We start from the raw sequence: 21,510 nt of genomic DNA, 5'->3' as shown, positions 1-21,510 counted from the left end.
AAACAAGTGGTCCAACAGTAAGTAAATTAATAAATATAAATAAATGGGTGTCAATTATTTTTCATCTATAGAGTTCTAGTGACAATTAAGTTTAGCCACAGTTTCTAATAATGTTCTAAATTGTCTTGTTTTACTTTTAATCTAAATGTAAGTTTCTCCATCTGAAAAATATCTTGAATCACTTTTGTCCAGTCTTCTATTGTCGGTACTTTATCAGTCCTAGTTACCTTTTTTCCTGGCAGCTAACATAATCGTAAATATAAATCTTTTGTTGATTTCTTTCACACTATTTGGCAATTTGTAAAATTGGAAAATGTACTAATATTAAAGCAACATCTAAGTCATCAGCCATGAAATTAATGCTAAAGTGGGTTTTCCAAATGGACAATGACCCTAAACATAACATCAAATTAACTACAAAGTGGCTTAGAGACAAGCGTCCATCGCAAAAGCAAGAGCAAGAGAGCCTTCCGGGCTGTAACCTAACATGGTTACACCATTTCTGCCAGGACAAATGGGTCAAAATTCCATAAAACTTTTATAAGGATCTTGGGAAGGATACCCAAAACATTTGACCCAAAGGCAGTTCTACCAAATACAAAGAATATGTATGTTAGGTTCTGCATTTTAAGAAAATAAAAAAAAATCACATTTGGCAAATATAAACAAGTTTTATCATCCTAGCTGATGTTAAACGAAAAAAAAAAAAAAATGCCTGATTTAATGTCCACAGTGAGAAAAAACACTCTTTCTTTTTGTAGCGTATGTAAACATCTGGTCTTAACTCCGAATGATCGATTCATTACTGGGTTTTAAAACATCTAACCTCAAGTGTACACACACCACTGCTTTAGTATTTCTATTTATTAAACAGAGATTAAGTCAAAATGCAGATAAAAACCAAATACCTAAGTATAAAAACAAGCCCTCACCTCTTTCAGATTGATCTCTTGCTCTCACCCTCCTCCCTATTGGATAGCTTTAACCACCAACTAAACCTGACTAAGCCTGAAATGATGAGCAACTACTTGGCTGACTGTAAAGAGAACATACATTACATGTTCATTTTGCTGTTTATGCGTCTGAAACAGCCAGGTTTGTCGGGTCTTTCAGCTGTGACAAGGCAGCCTGCTGCTAGAAATATCAAAACAACATAATCAGAATCAGCTTTATTGCCAAGTTCGTACATACAAACGAGGAATTTGCCTCCAGTACACTTTGCTCTTTTGTTCTGTTTTTGCATTACAGAATATACAAATTTACAATTTACAATGTACAATATACACATATCTAATAAAAAAGGTGTATTTGCAACATCTGTATGCTGTTGTTCTGTACTCTATTGAATGTTCATCAGAGAAACAGCCTGGGTGAAGAAACTGTCTCTGTGGCGGCTGGTTTTAGTGAACAGTGCTATGTAGCGGCGGCCTGAAGGTAAAACTCTAAACAGTTTATGTGCAGGGTGTGTGGGGTCTGCAGAGATTTTGGCAGCTCTTTTCCTGACCCTAGACCTGTATAAGTCCTGGATGGAGGGAAGGTCAGCTCTGATTATTCTCTCTGCAGACCTGATTATTTGTTGCAGTCTGGACCTGTCCTGTTTTGTGGATGAGCCAAACCACAATGAGATGGATGAAGACAGGACAGACTGAATGATGGCAGTGTAGAAGATGACCAACAGTTCCTGTGGAAGGTTGAACTTCTTGAGTTGCCTCAGGAAGTACAGTCTCTGCTGGGCCTTCTTTCGAACAGTGTCTATGTGCGAAGACCATCTAAGGCCCTCAGAGATGGTGGTTCCTAAGAACCTGAAGTGGTCCACGGCCGATACAGTGTTGTTGAGGATGGTGAGGGGGGTGTATGGGGGTGGTGTTCTCCGAAAGTCCACCACCATGTCCACAGTCTTGAGTGGGTTCAGTTCAAGGTAGTTCTGACCGCACCAGTGTACCAGCCGATCCACCTGCTGTCTGTATGCAGACTCATCACCGTCCTGGATCAGTCCAATGACAGTGGTGTCGTCTGCAAACTTAAGGAGTTTCACGGACGAGTCCGTTGAGGTGCAGTCATTTGTGTACAGAGAGAAGAGGAGTGGTGATAGAACACACCCCTGGGGGGCACTAGTACTTATTGATCTGGATCGGGAGAAGATGCTCCCCAGTCTCACGTGCTGCTGTCGGTCTGTCAGGAAGTTGTTGATCCACTGACAGGTGGAGGCTGGGACGTTGAGCTGTGTGAGCTTCTGGTGGAGGATGTCTGGTATGATAGTGTTGAAGGCCGAGCTGAAGTCTACAAACAGGATCCTGGTGTACGTCCCTGGGTGGTAGAGGTGTTGCAGAATGAAGTGAACTGTTTGCTCGGTAAGCAAATTGCAGGGGGTCCAGCAGGGGGCCTATGATGTCTTTCAGGTGTTTCAACACCAGCCGCTCAAAGGATTTCATGACCACAGACGTCAGGGCTACAGGCCTGTAGTCATTTAATCCTAGGATGGTGGGTTTCTTGGGAACCGGGATGATGGTGGATCGTTTGAGGCAGGAAGGGACCTCACATTTCTCTAGTGATTTGTTGAAGATCCTCATGAAGATCGGAGCGAGTTGATGTGCGCAGGCTTTCAGGCATGATGGGGAGATGTTATCAGGTCCTCCAGCTTTCTTTGTTTTCATGCGCTGAAAGAGCCTGTTTACCTCTTCCTCGGAGATCTTTAGTGCAGGCAGAGGATCTGATGGTGGGGGGTTGGTTGCTTTATGGGAGGAATTTGTTCCCGAATGGGATGTAGAGGGGATGATTTGAGGTGTGAATGCTTCTTGTCATGTCTGCAGTAGAAGCCATTCAGACGGTTGGCCAGGAGACGACTCTGTTCAGGATGGGTGGAGGGGCTCTTGTAGGCAGTCAGGTTTCTCAGACCAGTCCATACAGCCGAAGTGTCACCAGTAGAAAGGCTGTTCTTAAGCTTCTCACTGTAGCTTCTCTTAGCTGCTTTGATCTCTTTTGTTAGTTTGTTCCTGGCCTGCCTGTACCGCGCCCAATCTCCACTGCTGTGAGCTTCTTCCTTTTCCCTGTGCAGATTCCAGAGGTGTGGAGTAAACCATGGCTTATTGTTCCCAAAGGTGCAGAAGGTCTTGGTCTGCACACATATGTCCTCACAGAAACTGATGTATGATGTCACCACATCAGTTAGTTGGTTTAAGTCAGTGGCTGAGGTTTCAAAAACAGTCCAGTCTGTGCATTCAAAGCAGGCCTGTAGCATCTGTTTTGATTCCTCAGTCCACTTCTTAACAGTGTGAACCACGGGTTTGGAAGCTCTTAGTTTCTGTCTCTAGGTTGGGATGAGGTGGATTAGATAATGATCCGAAAAACCCAGAGCACCACCGTCGTCGGCGCCATCTTGTTAACAGCTGCTGTAAACAGGTCCTTTATGTTAAAACAAAAACATTTCACATTTTACCACTAGAAACACACAAAACCTCAGGAAAAAGTAGCAGCTAATGTATATGCCACAAAACGTTATTTGGTTCTAAAAAAAGTGTCAAACATTTTGTAGGGTATTGGGTATTTGCGGGTAACACTGAGGATCAAATTCTCTATTTTCAGTTGTGTGTTTGAAGTCTAAATAAAACAACATTTTTAAAAAGAATTAAAGAAGAGCAGTCCGTTATGTTGAAAGTAATTGAAAACAGCAACACAGCTTCCAGAACAGTTCAAGACAACTGAAGTGCACACTGGCCATAACAACACCTCATGTTATCAAAACCTTTAATTCGGCTGAGGCAAACTTTTTTAACTTTATGTTGATACTTATTTGGTGAATAAATACATTAAAAATAATACCTTTGCTCAGAGAACCATCAATGGGCTACTCAATGCTTGCCCTGACAGTGTAGTTATCCTTGATATATAGTGGACGTGACACTAGGAGCAGTGAAGTCTCTGCCATATTGAAGTGCTGGTGTCCAATACAAAACATATTTACAACTCCAAATACTTCGTTTGCATGAGATACTGCAGATGTTTACTATCATTATATATATTTCCATTTCAACATGGCACATACAGGGGTTGGACAATGAAACTGAAACACCTGGTTTTAGACCACAATAATTTATTAGTATGGTGTAGGGCCTCCTTTTGCGGCCAATACAGCGTCAATTCGTCTTGGGAATGACATATACAAGTCCTGCACAGTGGTCAGAGGGATTTTAAGCCATTCTTCTTGCAGGATAGTGGCCAGGTCACTACGTGATACTGGTGGAGGAAAACGTTTCCTGACTCGCTCCTCCAAAACACCCCAAAGTGGCTCAACAATATTTAGATCTGGTGACTGTGCAGGCCATGGGAGATGTTCAACTTCACGTTCATGTTCATCAAACCAATCTTTCACCAGTCTTGCTGTGTGTATTGGTGCATTGTCATCCTGATACAAGACACCGCCTTCAGGATACAATGTTTGAACCATTGAATGCACATGGTCCTCAAGAATGGTTCGGTAGTCCTTGGTAGTGACGCGCCCATCTAGCACAAGTATTGGGCCAAGGAAATGCCATGATATGGCAGCCCAAACCATGACTCTGGGCATGCAACAGTCTGGGTGGTATGCTTCTTTGGGGCTTCTCCACACCGTAACTCTCCCAGATGTGGGGAAAACAGTAAAGGTGGACTCATCAGAGAACAATACATGTTTCACATTATCCACAGCCCAAGATTTGCGCTCCTTGCACCATCCCGATTCCCAGCATCAAGTCCAATAAAGTACACTTTGTCATTGGACAAGATGCTCCTCGTCTTCTCAGAGCTGAAGAGTATCGCGTAGGAGGTGATAATGACCCTTACGCTACCAGAACAGTACTCGGCTGGGCCATGAATGGACCCATTGATTACAAAGAAGTTATGAAGGCTAAGGCCTACTTCCTCAAGTCAGATCAAAGTCTGCAGACACAGGTGGAAAGATTTTGGAAACTTGACGACCCTGCTCAAGAGAACAATCTGTCAATCAATGACCACAAGGTGATTAAACTGTGGGAAAACTCACTTACCAAAGAAGGCTCACACTATACCTTAGACATACCCTTTAAGAAAGAAGCAGTGACGCTGCCTAACAATATTAACTTAGCAACACAAAGACTACAACTACTGGAACGCAGATTAACAAGGGACCCAGACCTGAAAGACAAGTATATGAAGGCAATGAAGTCAACCATTGAGAAAGGATATGCAGAAGAACTCCCAGCCTTGTCGCTTGACCGCAATGATGGCAAAGTTTGGTATCTCCCACATCACCCAGTAACTCATCCTCGCAAGCCTGGAAATGTGCGAGTCATCTTTGACTGCGCAGCAAAGTACGACGGAATATCTCTCAATGACGTCATCCACCAGGGACAATGGAATGTTCATCCACCGGCCGCACAGTTCTAAGCAGGTCCACAGATGTCCTCAGGGATGGGAGAGGGCAGAGGGAGCAGACCGTCATGTTTACATACTCTGCGTACCCAAAACCAGAACCAAACACGGAGAAGCAGCTTTTAGTTCTTATGCTCCACTAATCTGGAATAAACTGCCAGAAAACTGTAAAAGCGCCAAAACCCTAAGTTGCTTTAAATCAAGATTAAAAACTTATTTGTTTAGAGTGGCCTTTGACTGTGCCATCTAGGCATGATTAGTTGCGTTTTCAGTCCAATTTTCCTTTCATTTTCTTGTCCATCATTCTATTCTCTTTCTTTTATTTAACTTTTTTAAAGTACCTCTGTTGTTTGATTTTATCATTTGATTTGTTTTTCTGTGTCTGTATCTGTGTTTATTTGCTCTGTGATTGTATTGTAATTGTATGTACAGCGCTTTGAGTGTCTCGTTGCTGAAAAGCGCTATATAAATAAACTCACCTTACCTTACCATTGAAACCGACATTTGGCATTGGCATGAGTGACCAAAGGTTTGGCTATAGCATCCCGGCCATGTATATTGACCCTGTGGAGCTCCCGACGGACAGTTCTGGTGGAAACTGGAGAGTTGAGGTGCACATTTAATTCTGCCGTGATTTGGGCAGCCATGGTTTTATGTTTTTTGGATACAATCTGGGTTAGCACCCGAACATCCCTTTCAGACAGCTTCCTCTTGCGTCCACAGTTAATCCTGTTGGATGTGGTTCGTCCTTCTTGGTGGTATGCTGACATTACCCTGGATACCGTGGCTCTTGATACATCACAAAGACTTGCTGTCTTGGTCACAGATGCGCCAGCAAGACGTGCACCAACAATTTGTCCTTTTGAACTCTGGTATGTCACCCATAATGTTGTGTGCATTTCAATATTTTGAGCAAAACTCTGCTCTTACTGGTGCAATGTGCAATCAATGAAGACTGGCTACCAGGCTGGTCCAATTTAGCCATGAAACCTCCCACACTAAAATGACAGGTGTTTCAGTTTCATTGTCCAACCCCTGTAGATATCATCAGCAAAACCTTTAGCTCGTGATACTCTTCAGGAAAAAGAAAGTTAATTATCAGAATACTAAGGAAGTGAAAAGGTTACTGATTAATTTGACATTATGATTGTCAGTTTACTTGCCACATTACCATGCTTATACTGTGGGACTTTTCACATCAATAAACGAACTTTAAAGAATTGGGCTCTAAAAAAACAAAAGGCTAGTCAAGTTCTGTAGTGAGAGAGAGAGGGGAAACTATTTACGTCTGAAACAATCGTTTGAAACTCCACTACTAACGGAACAACCAATGATACATTGTGCTAGGAGAATTAGTTAAAGGTATCTACTGTGACCAGCTGTCTATACTGGGTTTGTTTCGCTTCAACAGTTTTTCACATGTTTCTTTATTGAGGTCCAAACATTGTAGGTCCTTGGTCTTTATAGGTGGTATGTTGAGCACAAAATTGCGATTATTAGGTTTCGTTTTTATATTTTAATCGCGCAAGGATTTATGGGTAATTCGGCAGACCAACAAACATGCTACGTGTCACGTATGCGCAGTGACGCTACGATTGTTTATTCCTACATATATATTTATAAGTGTTACGTTTTTTATGCAAACTGAGAAGTCTGACTAGTAAAGGATTCTTCAGTTAACATTATTTACATCTCTGACAGTTTTGTTTTTTTTGGTTACAACTAATTTTTTTTAGTAGGTCTGTTATTGAAAATCCCAAATTATAAATATATATATATTACCGCCTTAGTAGAAGACTGTCTGGTCCTCCCAAATATTAAATTTTAAACGAACGTCATCACTAAACGCCGTATTTCTAGCAGGACATGATGCAGTACCGGTTGGTGGCACACGAAGGTACTCGAACTCCGTGCCACTAGACCTGGATTAGATTCAAAATGTATCATACGTGTATATGTCAACACGTGACACACACATATTTGTGTGTGGGTTTGTTGTTCTTCGACATGCGTAGCTGTTGAAAACAATCCGGCAAAGTAAAAAAATTATTTGTGTTTATTTTTGCCAAGTTACAAATATCTTAAAAATATCAAAGATCTTAAAAAAAGAAGAAATCCAGTTAGGTTTTTCATAAGCTGATAAAGGTTTTACTTTGTATAAAGGTCTGTCTCTCTGGAAACAAAAAAAATGTTTATGCTTATAACTTGTGTTTTGTAAATACCTGACAGGAGTCTGAGAGAATATTTGGAAGAATTCAGGATTTTAAAGAAAAGTCCCAACAGTGGTAGGGCTGGAGTGCCAGAGCACAACTGGATCATATGACAGGACTGGGGGTAGCTGGGGGTTACTTTCTCAGAACATGCTAACTCCTCTACTCCGGGTTTTCTGCCCTGTCTCACTGAGCTGGAAAGGAAGGTCATCAGCCTTTGGTCACACAGTTGCTGTCTGCCCAGGGAAGTTACTCTGAGGCTGGAAGTGCGGCTGAGTGTTTGACCATTCCCCTTGTTGGAATTCAGAAACAAGTTGTAAGCAGTCTGGGGAAAAAAACAAAACTATCTTGCAGAAAGATTAAAAAAGATTATGGTCAACTAAAAAAGTGAAGCGTTTATGTTTGTGTACGTATGGTGTGTTTTTGTGCATTTCTTACACTTGGTTATTGTATAATAAAAGATAATAAAAGCATACCATTTATTGTTCTCATGAAAATACAAAATTAAGATATACTTTGATAATGACATAAATACGGTAGAATCAACATACAAACATGCTGTTATATATAAAAAATATAATGATAGCATTAAACAAGCTCTGGAAATCAGCTGAAACAGCTCCATGGTACAAATGGCCTTGTCCTTGTTTCATCATAGTGACATGGAAATTTTATACTTCTGATACTATTTTACTTTAAAAGCAACAAAGCCCCAAATATACATTATATAACTCAAATATAAACTTTGGTCAACAACACAACGAGACACGATGCAAAGCTGGGTGATATAGGCATTGTAAGTAGAATTATATATATATATATATATATATATATATATATATATATATATATATATATATATATATATACATAAATGTGTGTGTGTTACAAAGTAGCTTTAATGATTGCAGTGAAATAGTTATTATTTAAAAAGAAATTATTTAATTAATGGTAATATATGTCATGCATTGAAAGCTAGTGTATGAAAGCAGCACAAAAATGAGTCAGATTTGAGAACTAGACAATAATGTACTATAGATTTGTCTGCTTCGCATCTTAATAAACACTTTAACCATGGCACAAATTTTAGAGATTACTTTATAAACACAGAACGTTTACATATAAAAGTATTGCCACATGACAAACACCAAAACTAAACCGCATGTGTTAAAAATGAGCATCCTATGTCAATTATTTTAAAATTACATAAAGCTTTCCGGCAACATGTACAAATAAAACTGTGTCTTTTGTGGCTTTGGGATTTGTATTAAAAAAACAGCTGAATGTCATTTCATTTGTTAAATCTTAGCATCAGAGTCTTTGATGGTTTTCTTGTAAAATCCAGGACAATGATCACAATCAACAAAAAAAATAAACAGAGAAATTAGCTCTGTTTGAGTGTGCGCTACGTTTTCTGTTTATATGTTCCAAGGAATATTACACAACAATAGCACCTTTGGAGCTACATTAGCAGCCCTCTATCAATAGATGTGTACAAAGAGAGTGCACCCAAAAAAGAAACCTATTTTGCCCCTTTTCCATGTGCTCTGCTCCACTACACTTAGCCCGTATTGCAACCGTTTCCATTACTAGCTTTTACAGCCTGGTACTGGCTTTCTTGGTACCGGTCATCAGTAGGTCCCATTGGGGTTGAGCGAGGCCGAAATGTGATGTGAACAGACTGCTGTTCACTGATTGGCCATAAGCAAGGTCCGTTGTATGTCAGCTGCATGAAAAAGTCTTCGCCGATGTAACAGAGAGAATGACAAGTATACCACAGTGTCGGGAAAACCTCACAACTGAAGAACGCCTACAAAAATAATAAGGACCACAATGGCCCAACTGGGTCAAACTGAAAGCGGTGGTGGTGGTTAGAAATCATAGAAGCCATTTATGGCCATCGTCCCGTGAGCTGAGACGGGTGGGGGGTCTGGAGTTGGCAGCCTCACTGTTTTTGGAGTACATGATGTGCGACGCTAAGTTTTTATTTTACTTTGTTTCCACAGCATACGATGCTGAAATGGAAACACGACAGGTTTCATGCCAAGTGGACGAAGTAGAGCAGGCTGGAGCTATGCGTTGCTGGAGCCGTGAATGGAAAAGAGGCATTTATCTCAAGTGCATGTAACACACATCATCACCTGAGAATGCTTCAGTAACAATGCAAGACATTAAGCAAATCAAAAATGGAGTTCTTTACTAGTGTTTCTGGTATTTTGTTTTAAAGAATATTTTAAAAAAAACTCTGAAGTGTTAAGTAAGCACTTCATGGGAAGTTACAGGATGGACACAATATACAGCTGAAACTTGAGTCAGGGTTCAGTTTTCCCAAAGGATTCTCCTTTTTTTTGTTAATAAAATACTGCTGTGCTCTCCCCTAGAGACACTGAGAGAGAGTGTTTTTGGTGGGTACTTTACACTTGGGCCGAATTAAGAGGTCAGCTGAAGTTAGCTTTAAGGCAGAGCGGTGCATCACAGTACCTTTCACAGTGACTGGTGTAATTTGTTTTATAATAAAGTAGAGTTTGCATAAAATTATAAGAATTATAATCCTGTATGTGTTCACAGTTCAACATCTGTGGTCCACCGTAAAAGGAAATAACATTTAAAAGATTCTGGTCAGGTCATGTCTATGTTTCTTGGGTTATATTCATATATGTCAGGCAGAAGTGATCAAAAGGAAGACAGAACCACTACATGTGAGTAGGCATACTTTTTGGTTAAGCTGCCGGGATGAAGACTGTGACATGGTGCTCTCATACACTTCTCTTCCAATAGTGAAACACCCTGAAACATTCCCATATGCAGTCATGACCCTGCCTGTCGCTACACCATGAACTGGGTGTATCCTTCAGCTCCGGTGACAATCACATCCATCCAGATCCTCATGGTCTCAGGAGAGGGAGCCACCATGTAGTACACTCTATCATGAGTCTTAACGCTGAAGGTTAGGGACGGGTTCGGGCTCTGAAAATATTTTAAAATGAGGGGAAATGGGTAAAAAAGAATGAAGACAAAATAAAAGAAAGATAAGGATTGGCGATTAGTTGATGAATTACTTAAAAGCCAGGGCTATATTCCACATGTTCACATGCATCTAAACACATACCTTGTGCGCACTCTTCAAATGATCATAATAAACTTCTTCAATAGCTTGGAAGTATATCACTCCTTTCAGCTTAGCCTCATGTTTGTCTGTAGATGAGACATTAGAGAAATAGAAAACTTTACAAGTGTCAAAATGCTCTGATCACTTTCCTTAATCTAATTTCAGTCATACAGGAAATACCTCGGTATATACTCTCTGATTTACCACTTCTACCATGGTTGTTGGTACTTTTAGCCATTGCAGTTTTAAAGTTGCATAAATGCATCTGCATGAGCCTGCTTCCTGTAACTACCTGCATAGTAGGACAGAGTGCGACGGTTGCGGTCAAAGACAAACCAACGTTTCTTCCAGGTTTTGATCTTGCCTCCCATCTTGATCAGGTAGCCTCGGCAAGTCTTCTCTGAGATGGATAAGTGGAAGCACGTGTCCGTGTTGTGACCTGCTGACTCAATGTGAGACCGCAGGTCAAAGTCATCCTTTCTCACCGGCAGGTACCGAGTCAGCGGCCGGGACTGAAGGGGATGGAGAGAACGGGTCAATAAGGGTATGAACTGCTTGGAGTGATGACTTTTGCTTTGATATCATTCACATGCATCGCCCAAATGTATTTCATACGTTGGCAAACAAAGTGTGTGAGCCAGAGAAAAGAAGATGACAGACAGGCTTATGAGTTCTGACAGGAAGGATATGTGTAAAACCAAACAAAAAAGAGTGAAATGTTCAGCAAATCTACAAAGGTAGGCTGGATAAATTAAATGAAATTCAGGACAAAGAAAAGATGTAAATTCCAATAAAGCTTAGGTTTCAACATTTAATCAGCTCATGCCTCAACCATCCATGACAATACATGTTATTATGTTAAGGAAATGTTAACAGTAACAATAGCCCTTTCTAGTATAGTAAGTTAAACCTTCTCCCCTGCAGTCTGCATTCCCCTGTTCCCAGACGTTGTTGGAGTTAGGGAAAGGACCTTAAGAAATTCCAGACTTTTGGAAGCAGTTTTATGGCTATAAATCAGATTTGTGTCTTTCTACAATAGCTTCTTATTGGTTAGATTCTAAAATCAAAACAGCATAACCCTATGGAAAGTAGGTGGTTTGTGTGGTTAAATTGCTCTTCTTGTGTTTCATAAGAACTCCACTCTCGAGTTTTTTAATTCAGTGAAGAGAAATTCGAATGGAACTATGGATCCTGGGAAGTACTCAGATCTAGGGAGGATGAAAAATTAAACATCAAATCCAGTTACCATAGATAACTTTATTCTGAGACCAGGTTGACTACAAGCTGATAAGAATGTGTGTTTTATGCATTCAAACACAAAAGTAAAATATTTACTAACTGTTTTATAGAAGCATGTGTAAAACTGATTTAATGAAAAACAAAGAGTGCAAAAAAACTGTTAATTACTGAACTACTACAATTTGTATACATGAGGAAGCCATATGGAAACGTGAACTCTGAGTTGGTGAGAAACCTCCAACTTCTCAAGTCAAATGTCAAACTACAGGGAGCATCCCAGTATATTTTTTCAAACCTGGAGCTCTGAATTCACCACATAACTTACCACAGATTAGAGCTGCAACGATTAGTCAACACAATCGACATTGTCGACTATATAGAATCAATGACCTGAAATTTTATTTTTCTTGAGTTGTTCAGAACCACGTAAATGTTTTTTTCATAAATTACAAAGCAGTTATAAATACAACAGGAAGTTGTGAGGAACACTTTTATCTATTGTCAGCCAGCAAGCTAAATGCAGGCTGTGCAAAGCAGAGCTTACTTTACATCGTAGCACTGCTGGAAACCATGAGCATGTAAGACACAGACACCATGGAGCTGTATGTCCACCCTAAAGAGGTAGGTTTCAGAACATCAGGACTATTTCTGCGTAATATTCACTGTCTCACACATAGTGGACATGTCCTGCTGAAATGTACCTGCCAAAACAGCAGATCAATGGACTTCATACTAATGCAGCCCTAAACATGGACTAAAGAATGATGGTTGCAAGTACCTTTTCAGTTCTGCTTGGACTAGGAGTAACAATACATAAGTAAATAAGAGAAAGTTGCCATCTATTCTGGCATTTGAGTAAAGGACTATTTTTGTGTTTTAAAGCCTCTGGACAACTTTTATTCATCTCTAGTTCATAGTAAATATAGGACAATATTGATATATATTTTTCCTACAATTAATCCTGACGTGGATTAGTCAACTATAAAAATAATCATAGTTGCATCCCTACTGCAGGGCACTTTGTCAAACTTTTTCTGAGGGAAGACCCAAAGATTTAAGATTTGATCTTGTCAATTCTTCTTCACCTGTGCTCTTTGTTTTTCTCTCATCTTCACTTCACGATCAATGAGTTTCTGACGTCTGCTTGTCTCCTCATGTAGTCTTTTCTCCAGGTCCTCTCTCCTTCTCCTCTCCTCTTCCAGGTCCTGCTTACGCATTTCCATCTCTTGTTCCTTAAGGACCATATGAAAAGAATCATATTATTGTGAATGATGCTAGAAAAACGCAAACATTTTCAGAAAATAAGTGAAGATAGTGTCTGTGCTGCTGAGTTTAGCTTTAAGCATTAAAAAGAACAAGAGCAGTGACAGAAATTAAGACAAATAGATGGTATTTATGTAATTTCTTACCTTGTACTCTAGGAGGCGGTTCTTCTCAGCCTGTGCTTCCCTCAGCAGGCGCTCCATCTCCTCTAGCCTGGCCACGTTTGAAGTACTGGCGCTGCAACCCAAACCCACAGACAAATGCATTACACATCACAAACAAGTGAAAAAAACATCTTGGTTTAAATGTAAAGCTAAAAGGTATCTAAGCTTAATACAAAGGGAGCAATTAACCTTTCTATTTTTTCTGTGTATTTTATGAAATAACTGAATCAGCTACCGATTCCTAATTTGTGTAATTCAGAGTGAATATAGTCAGTCATAATTTTTCTACCACTTATTCCATAGAGGGTCACGGGGAAGCTGGTGCCTATCTCCAGCAGTCTACGGGCGAGAGGTGAGGTACACCCCGCTCTGGAACCCAGCTCCTTGACAGAGGCTGGACTCTCTTTTACTCTGAAGTGCCCTGCGGGGAGAGCTGGGGTGGGTGTGCTTGTTGCCCCCCAGCTCAGCCGTCTCATGTTGGGGTTTACCCCAGTGGAGGAGAGGGTCGCATCCCTGTGCCTTCGAGTTGGGGACAGGTCTCTGACTGTTATTTCAGCCTACGGGCTGAGTGGTAGTGTGGAGTACCCGGCCTTCTTGGCGTCCCTGTCGGGGGTGCTGCATAGTGCCCCTCCCGGGGACTCTGTTATTCTGCTGGGGGACTTCAACATCCACGTGGGAAACAACAGTGACACCTGGAGAAGTGTGATTGGGAGGAATGGCCTCTCCCATCTGAATCCGAGTGGTGTTTCATTATTGGACTTCTGTGCTAATCAAAGATTGTCCATAATGAACTCCATGTTCAAGCATAATGCTGTTCATCAGTGCACTTGGCACCAGGACGCCCTAGGCAGGGGGTCGATGATCGACTTTGTTGTCGTGTTGTCAGACCTTGGCAGCATGTTTTGGACACTTGGGTGAAGAGAGGGGCTGAGCTGTCGACTGATCACCACCTGACGATGAGTTGGATCTGCTGGAAGAGAAGAAACAGACTTGGCAGGCCCAAATGTATAGTGAGGCTCTGCTGGGAACATCTGGCGAAGACCTCTCTCAGGGATGTATTCAACTCCAACCTCCGGGAAAGTTTTGACCAGATTCCAGGGGAGGTTGGAGACATAGAGTCCAAGTGGACCAAGTTTTCCACGTCTATTGTCGATGCTGCTGCCCATAGCTGTGGCTGTAAGTTCTGCGGTGCCTATCGCGATGGCAATCCCAGAACCCGGTGGTGGACATCGGCAGTGAGGGATGCTGTCAAGCTGAAGGAGTCCTATCGGCTGTGGTTGGCTTGTGGGAGTCCTGCGGCAACTGACCGGTACCGAGAGGCCAAGCATGCCGCAGTCCGGGCTGTAGCAGAGGCAAAACCTTGGGCCTGGGAGGAGTTCTGTGAGGCCATGGAGAAGGACTACTGGTTGGCCGCGAAGCGATCCTGGGAAATCGTCTGCCGCCTCAGGAGGGGGAAGCAGTGCTTCGCCTACACTGTTTACAGTAGGGGTGGGAAGCTGATGACCTCGACTGGGGAGATTATCTTGCAGTGAAAGGAGTACTTTGAGGATCTCCTCAATCCTGCCATCACGCATTCCCTGGTGGAAGCACAGGCTGGGGACTCGGGGTTGGAGTCTTTCATCACCCAGGCTGAAGTCACCGAGGTGGTTAAAAAGCTCCATGGTGGCAGGACTTCGGGGTGGATGAGATCTGCCCTGAGTACCTCAAGTCTCTGGATGTTGTGGGGCTGTCATGGTTGACACGCCTCTTCAACACTGCGTGGCCGTGGGGGACAATGCCTCTGGACTAGCAGACCGGGGTGGTGGTCCCCCTTCATGAGAAGGCTGACCGGAGGGTGTGTTCCAACTATAGGGGGATCACACTAGTCAGCCTCCCTGGTAAGGTCTATGCCAGGGTATTGGAGATTAGAGTCCAGCCGATAGTCGAACCTCGGCTTCAGGAGGAGCAGTGTGGGATTCGTCCCGGCCGTGGAACACTGGACCAGCTCTATACCCTCTACAGGGTACTTGAGGGTTCATGGGAGTTTGCCCAACCGGTCTACATGTGCTTTGTGGACCTGGAGAAAGCATTCGACTGTGTCCCTCGTGATGCCCTGTGGGGGGTGCTCCATGAGTACAAAGTCGGGGGCCATCCGGTCTCTGTACAAGCGGAGCAGGAGTTTGGTCCGCATTGCCGGCACTAATTCTGACCTGTTCCCGGTGCATGTTGGACTCTGGCAGGGTTGCCCAATGTCAACGGTCCTGTTCATAACTTTTATGGACAGGATTTCTAGGCACAACCAAGGGCCGGAGGGGGTCTGGTTTGGGGACCAGTGGATTTCATCTCTTCTTTTTGCAGATGACGTGGTCCTGCTGAGCCCCTCTAGCCAAGACCTACAGCATGCGCTGTGGCGGTTTGCAGCCGAGTGTGAACCGGCTTGGATGAAAATTAGCTCCTCCAAGTCTGAGGCCATTGTTCTCGACCAGAAAAAGGGTGGAGAGGAGTTCCTGCCTCAAGTGGAGGAGTTCTAGTATCTTGGGGTCTTGTTCACGAGTGAGGGGAGAATGGAGCGGGAGATCGACAGACAGATCGGTGCAGCTGCCGCAGTAATGGGGATGCTGTGCCTGTCCGTTGTGGTGAAGAGAGAGGCTGAGCCGTCGGTCTACGTTCCTACCCTCACCTATGGCCATGAACTTTGGGTCATGACTGAAAGAGCGAGATCCCGGATACAAGCGGCTGAAACGAGCTTCCTCTCCCTTAGAGATAGGGTGAGGAGCTCGGCCATCTTGGAGGAGCTCGGAGTAGAGTCGCTGCTCCTCCACGTCCCCCCGGAAGGAGGCCCAGGGGACGGCCCAGGACACGCTGGAGGGACTATGTCTCTCAGCTGGCCTGGGAACGCCTTGAGCTTCCCCCGGAGGAGCTGGAATAGGTGTCTGGGGAGAGGGATATCTGGGTATCTCTACTGAATCTGATGCACCGCGACCCGGTCCCGGATGAAGCGGAAGACTACGAGTACGAGTAGAAAATTGGATGACAAGGAAATTTAGGACAGTATCATCTTTCTCTCTCTGACAGAACACAAGACATTGTTTATCCACGGTCTCTTAATCTGCAGATGGTCCACACATGACAGACATTTTTTGACAAACATCAAAGGCATTTCTGTAGGTCTTGTTGTGTGTCACATTGTGTGGCTTTGTGACATTAACCACATTGTTGTTCCCCCCTTCCTCTAATTTCCTTGCTTCATTCAGCTCTTTCTTCCTCTGGCAAGCACACACACAAATGTCTTTCCATCCCTTATTGGGTGAATTCCATTGATTTCCACTGATCTTCCAGAGCTTATACTAATCCTAAGTATAACAACAACCCGCCAGAACCTTAACCTAAGAAGCACTTATTTTTGACCCCTAAACACTCAAGCGATCCCTTTTGATAAAACTGCGTGCATTGATTTATGGCCTCAAAACACATGCAATGAACTTATACACACATACAGAGTTTGCTCTTATCTGGAGCCAGATGGAAACGGATACTCTGTGTTGATGTGTGATGATGTCATAACATAGTTGAGAGGAATGGTACACATTAGACTGAAGTATACACAAACCAGGGAGATATGGGAGAAAAAAGTAGTAACAGAAATGGTAAAAAAAAAGATTGAGAGGGTGGGTAAGAAGAATGTAGAAAAAAATGAAAGCATACAGTCCTGTTTCCCGCTCACTTTCAACTTCTTTTTAAAATAGACTCTTAAATTTCCAGCTTTAAGTCAAAACTGCACAAATTCTCTCATTACCGGTAGTCTTCATATAAATATCATGTTTCTTTATAATGACAAGTTCAGTAAATTTCAATATAAAATGGTACTTATTAATTAATAAAACATGTTATTCAAATTTAATATAAGGAAATCTGTATACCATACAGCAGCTGCTTTTCAAACTATTAAAATATTTATTCAATATACTGATACTTCTCATTTATATCCTTAGTAAGTTTTTCTTAACATTTAAGCTTTCTTGCAGCAGCATTACAGTAGCCTTGATTAGTTCAGTTAGCCCTGACCTTGCAAACATCTTACCTTAATCGATGGGAGGAAAATGAACTCATAGTCATCATGTACAAGGTCAGATAGAATCAAAAAAAAGAAGACAAAAACCATTTTCCCAATTCTCCAAGCAAGTGTTTCCTCCAACACAGGTTCATATTCTGCAGCATGAGATGAAGTTCAATTCAAACAGGTACAATCCAGTCCACTCTCAGCAGGTAGATCACAATTCAACAGAAATCAAACTGATTTTAACTCAAACGACACTCTGCAAATGGATTAAAAACTCCTGAAATAAGACTGGAGAACCTAGCGAAACAGGACACAGGCAAAAAAGGGACGGATGCAAGTGTTGTAAATCAGAGCACAAAGAGAGAGCAAACACACATGGTTTTAGTCCACATGGGGACACACACACACATATACAAACCAATGCATTTCGTTCAATTCCTTCCAACCTGAGGGGTTTGACTGTTGACGCACACATGCAGACACACACACACCTACATGTTTTCCGTAACATGATCCCTAGACCACTAATCAAGAGTCCCCCTTTACTTATATAACACACTCACATTGCACAGATCCCACTCTTTTTTTGGGGGGGGGGGGGAACATGAAAGGCGGGAAAACCTCTCCACATGCTTTTTACATTAACTCACTTTCTAGTGTTTCTTAGGAGACGCCTCTCACCAAATACCAAATTCAGCTTTTCATATCATAGACACAATTCTGCTGCTTTTGTTTTCTGTCTTGATAGTTTTAAACGCCGGTTCCTCAAGTTCTTTAGAACCTTTGTTCCTTTAGCAATAAATATATTTAGCATATAAGCACAAATAAATTTTGCTTCATGCTTCCTTACGAGAGTAATTGGCTGGTGATGATTTTGTGCTTCAGCCACAATCGGTGATCAGCCATTCAGAAACTAAAACTATATTGCTTTTTTTTTCAATCAATGAATGCACCATACCTAAGCATTGTTAGGTTCACAATACTATTCTGTAAGAATGTTTTGATTGAGGGATGAAGTATCAGGAAGGTATTTTAAAAATATGAAGTCAGGGGAAGCACAGAAGTTGTAAGAGCCTTCTGGAAAGGAAGCTGTATTTACTATGGGGGACTGCCGGCTGTTTACTGAGGTGCCACATTGTGGATTATATGTCATCAGATAACAGGAACCTTAACCCATTTCAGCAAAGTTGCTTTTTTTTTTATCCTTTTGACAAGTCCCATTATATCTGCCACGGGACAAGATGGATTAAGACCTGTTAGCAGTTGAAATTTCAAAGTTATGGTTACGGCCTACTCACTCTGCAGGGAATAGACAGTTATGCTGTATTTAGTACAGTAACCGTGCTAATCACTAATGTGTGTGTATATATATATATATATATATGTTTTGTACTTATTTATATTTCTTGTAGAGAAATCAGAAAAAGGTCAGAGCTTCACAAAATCAGTTGGGTTTGGCATTGAGTCTCCAGAATCGATTTGAACCGGGACTAACATTCCTGTTCTCCCAGAATCTTTCAAATTTTTACATTTTGATTCCTAGTTTCGATCTCTAGTCCGCCGACTGGAAGAAACCACCGAACGTCAACGAAGAAGAATATGCAGGAAGTGTGTGCGTAACTATGGACAGTGTGCGGCAAATGACCTGAAATTGCTAAAGTCATCTAGGCAGTTGACAAGAGTCTCCAAATCCATAGCATTTATATTCAAGTTCATGGGTTTGATATTTATATACCGGCTGAAAAAAGCCCTTTCAGAAATTCATAGTAAAGTTCATAAAAAGTAAAAAGTAAAAAAAATTAAATAGAGAACTTCAGATTATTTCAACCAGAAAAAACTGGTTATTTAAACCATGTAAACCTTTTTGACCCTGGCTCTTAAAAGAATGGGAATTGAGAATAGCTAGGAACCAGAATCGAAACAAAGAATCCAAATCATTTAAATTCAAACGATGGCCAACCCTAAAAATCAGTCATTTGAAATCTGTCTCAAAATCTCTGTTATTTTATATCACTATCCACTATAATATATCTGTGCAAATACAACAACACCAACAACATAAACCTACCTGGAAACGTTGTCAGGTGAGCAAGCTGAGATGCTGGTTTCAATGGAGTCACTGCTGTCCACACTCATCGTGTCAAAGGCCTGGTTTTCACGGTACCCAAAGGTATCAAGGTAGACATTAGTCTGGGAAGCAGCTCTGGACCCAGACTGACCTGAACACACACACACACAACACAACAAAAGCAAAAGCCTTAGTTGCTGCTAACCATACTTGCCTTCCTTCCCGTGCCCATGGTATACCTGTCTCAGGTGTTCCATCTGGGCCGGATTGCCCAGATGGCTTTAAGTTTGGATCACAAAGCTCTGCCACGGTGACACATTCACATATACGCCCAAGAAAATGTTATCACACCTAAAATGGTATAATTACTTCAAACTGAAATGCTTGGTTAAAAATGAAGAGAAAATAAAACAAGTAGCAATAAAGAAGTGTTAAACGTGAGGTTAGCCTCTCTGTATGTGTCGAGAAAGAAATGGACACTTTCTGGTAGAGGGACAAAAACAAAATGATAGAGACTTTAAAGAGAAACTCTGTCTTTGGGAAACGGAAGAGGCACATCCAAACAAAATCTGATAACATCAGACCCACCCATCAGATGAGCCAGATCAAGGGAGCAAAGGGACTGAGGGACCAGATACACGTGCCACTTTGCAGAAAAAAGGCAGTATTATAACGCCAACAGGAACACTAGACAAAATATAAAACTTGAGATGTCCCATAAAGGGAGAACAAAAACTATACCACAAAAACGAGTTGATGTTTTTACCTCGTACAGAGTAAATAAATGAAATGACTTAAATAGATTTGAATCCAGAGTAGGTGAACATATTTTCCTAATGAAGTGTAACTGCCTGTGGAAACTAACAAAATGGCAGTGTTAGAGATCTAAGAGGCTGTAGGTGACTGTAGGTTTCTTGTAAATGGGCACAAGCTGTTTTTATTAGATAACTGAAGAGCCAAGAAGCAGCTCTCCTGGTTTCACATTCCTTCAGTAACTAAAACCACAGATAAACAAATGAGCAAATTCCCCAAAACGCCACACACCGTGGAATTCCATAAATAAATCATCTGATTTGAAAAAAATCTCATTTAAGGTGTATTAGAAAAACAAACTAGCAGCAACTTTGCTGTAAATTCTCCAAAAGATTACCAGCTATAAATCACCAAGTGCTAATCTGATTCTTCTAATATAAAAGTTTTAAAGGTCCTGCTAATCAGGTGAAAAGTTTAAAATTATAATACAGGTTTCTACTGGGGGACGTTCAAAGGAACTTACACTTCCCCAGGAAGAAACTTCCAAAAATCACCGAATCCATCAATGAATGGGTTTTAAAGAATTAAAATTTTCCAGCACGAAGGCCTTTCAGCCCTGGCATATTAAATTTTGTTAATTTTAGTTTGTAGTTCAACTTTTCACTTTCCTTTACTTTCCTTGATCATGCCACTGCAATGTACTTGTATTTGTCTTTTGCTGAAATGTGCTATATAAATAAACTTAAAACATACGAAAGTATCAAAATATGCTGGGTTTGGTTTGTACTAGGTCCAGTCTTTCTGAAGCAGAAGATGTTTAGAAAAAATTCGAAAACTCGCACCCCCTTTTCATCTTAATCAGCACATGTTGTTTCTGGTTACGCTTGTTTATGTTCTTCTACCTTTCTGTAGACGACGAGATTCAGCCTCCTTGTTGGACAGAGAGAGAATTCTGGGAAGAATGCTGCCACAACTTGTGCTTTGAACCAGAGGCTGATGGGACTATGGAGGAACAAAAACACATTTTAACATCATAAGAAAGCACAATATTACTGAAAGGTGAAACATTCGGTTCTCAGATTATTAAAATAAGCACTATATAATTATTGTGTAGACTATTCTTGTATGGGTACCTTTGTTGGGTAGCTGCGACCAAGTGTTGCGCATGTGAACTGGGTATTCAGAGTGGGAACGTTTTTCTTCCTGGGTAAAGTATCACTCAGATGTGAACCACTTTCTTTCTCAGAGCGCTTCCTCTCTTCCAGCAAACGGAAATGCTG

At 41.5% G+C, this 21,510-nt stretch overlaps 1 protein-coding gene across 5 annotated transcripts in view; it reads right to left on the bottom strand.

Moving 5' to 3' along the window:
- Positions 1-8,060: 8,060 nt before the first annotated feature.
- phldb2b (pleckstrin homology-like domain, family B, member 2b) overlaps positions 8,061-21,510 on the bottom strand; it is a 48,131-nt gene continuing 34,681 nt past the window's right edge. For all 5 annotated transcript variants that reach the window (XM_047349543.1, XM_047349545.1, XM_047349546.1 and 2 more), the window contains 8 exons: positions 21,364-21,507; positions 21,133-21,232; positions 19,478-19,628; positions 13,353-13,443; positions 13,029-13,175; positions 10,997-11,216; positions 10,705-10,790; positions 8,061-10,562 (listed from right to left, as the gene is read on the bottom strand). In XM_047349543.1, coding sequence (XP_047205499.1) covers positions 10,422-10,562; positions 10,705-10,790; positions 10,997-11,216; positions 13,029-13,175; positions 13,353-13,443; positions 19,478-19,628; positions 21,133-21,232; positions 21,364-21,507 — 1,080 coding nt within the window. In that variant the 3' untranslated portion in view covers positions 8,061-10,421. The remainder of the gene's footprint in view (positions 10,563-10,704; positions 10,791-10,996; positions 11,217-13,028; positions 13,176-13,352; positions 13,444-19,477; positions 19,629-21,132; positions 21,233-21,363; positions 21,508-21,510) is intronic.

Source organism: Girardinichthys multiradiatus, chromosome 21, assembly GCF_021462225.1.
Source record: "Girardinichthys multiradiatus isolate DD_20200921_A chromosome 21, DD_fGirMul_XY1, whole genome shotgun sequence".
NCBI lineage: Eukaryota > Metazoa > Chordata > Actinopteri > Cyprinodontiformes > Goodeidae > Girardinichthys > Girardinichthys multiradiatus.
Note: the sequence above shows the minus strand (reverse complement) of the source record. Positions and strands in the feature narration are given on the sequence as shown.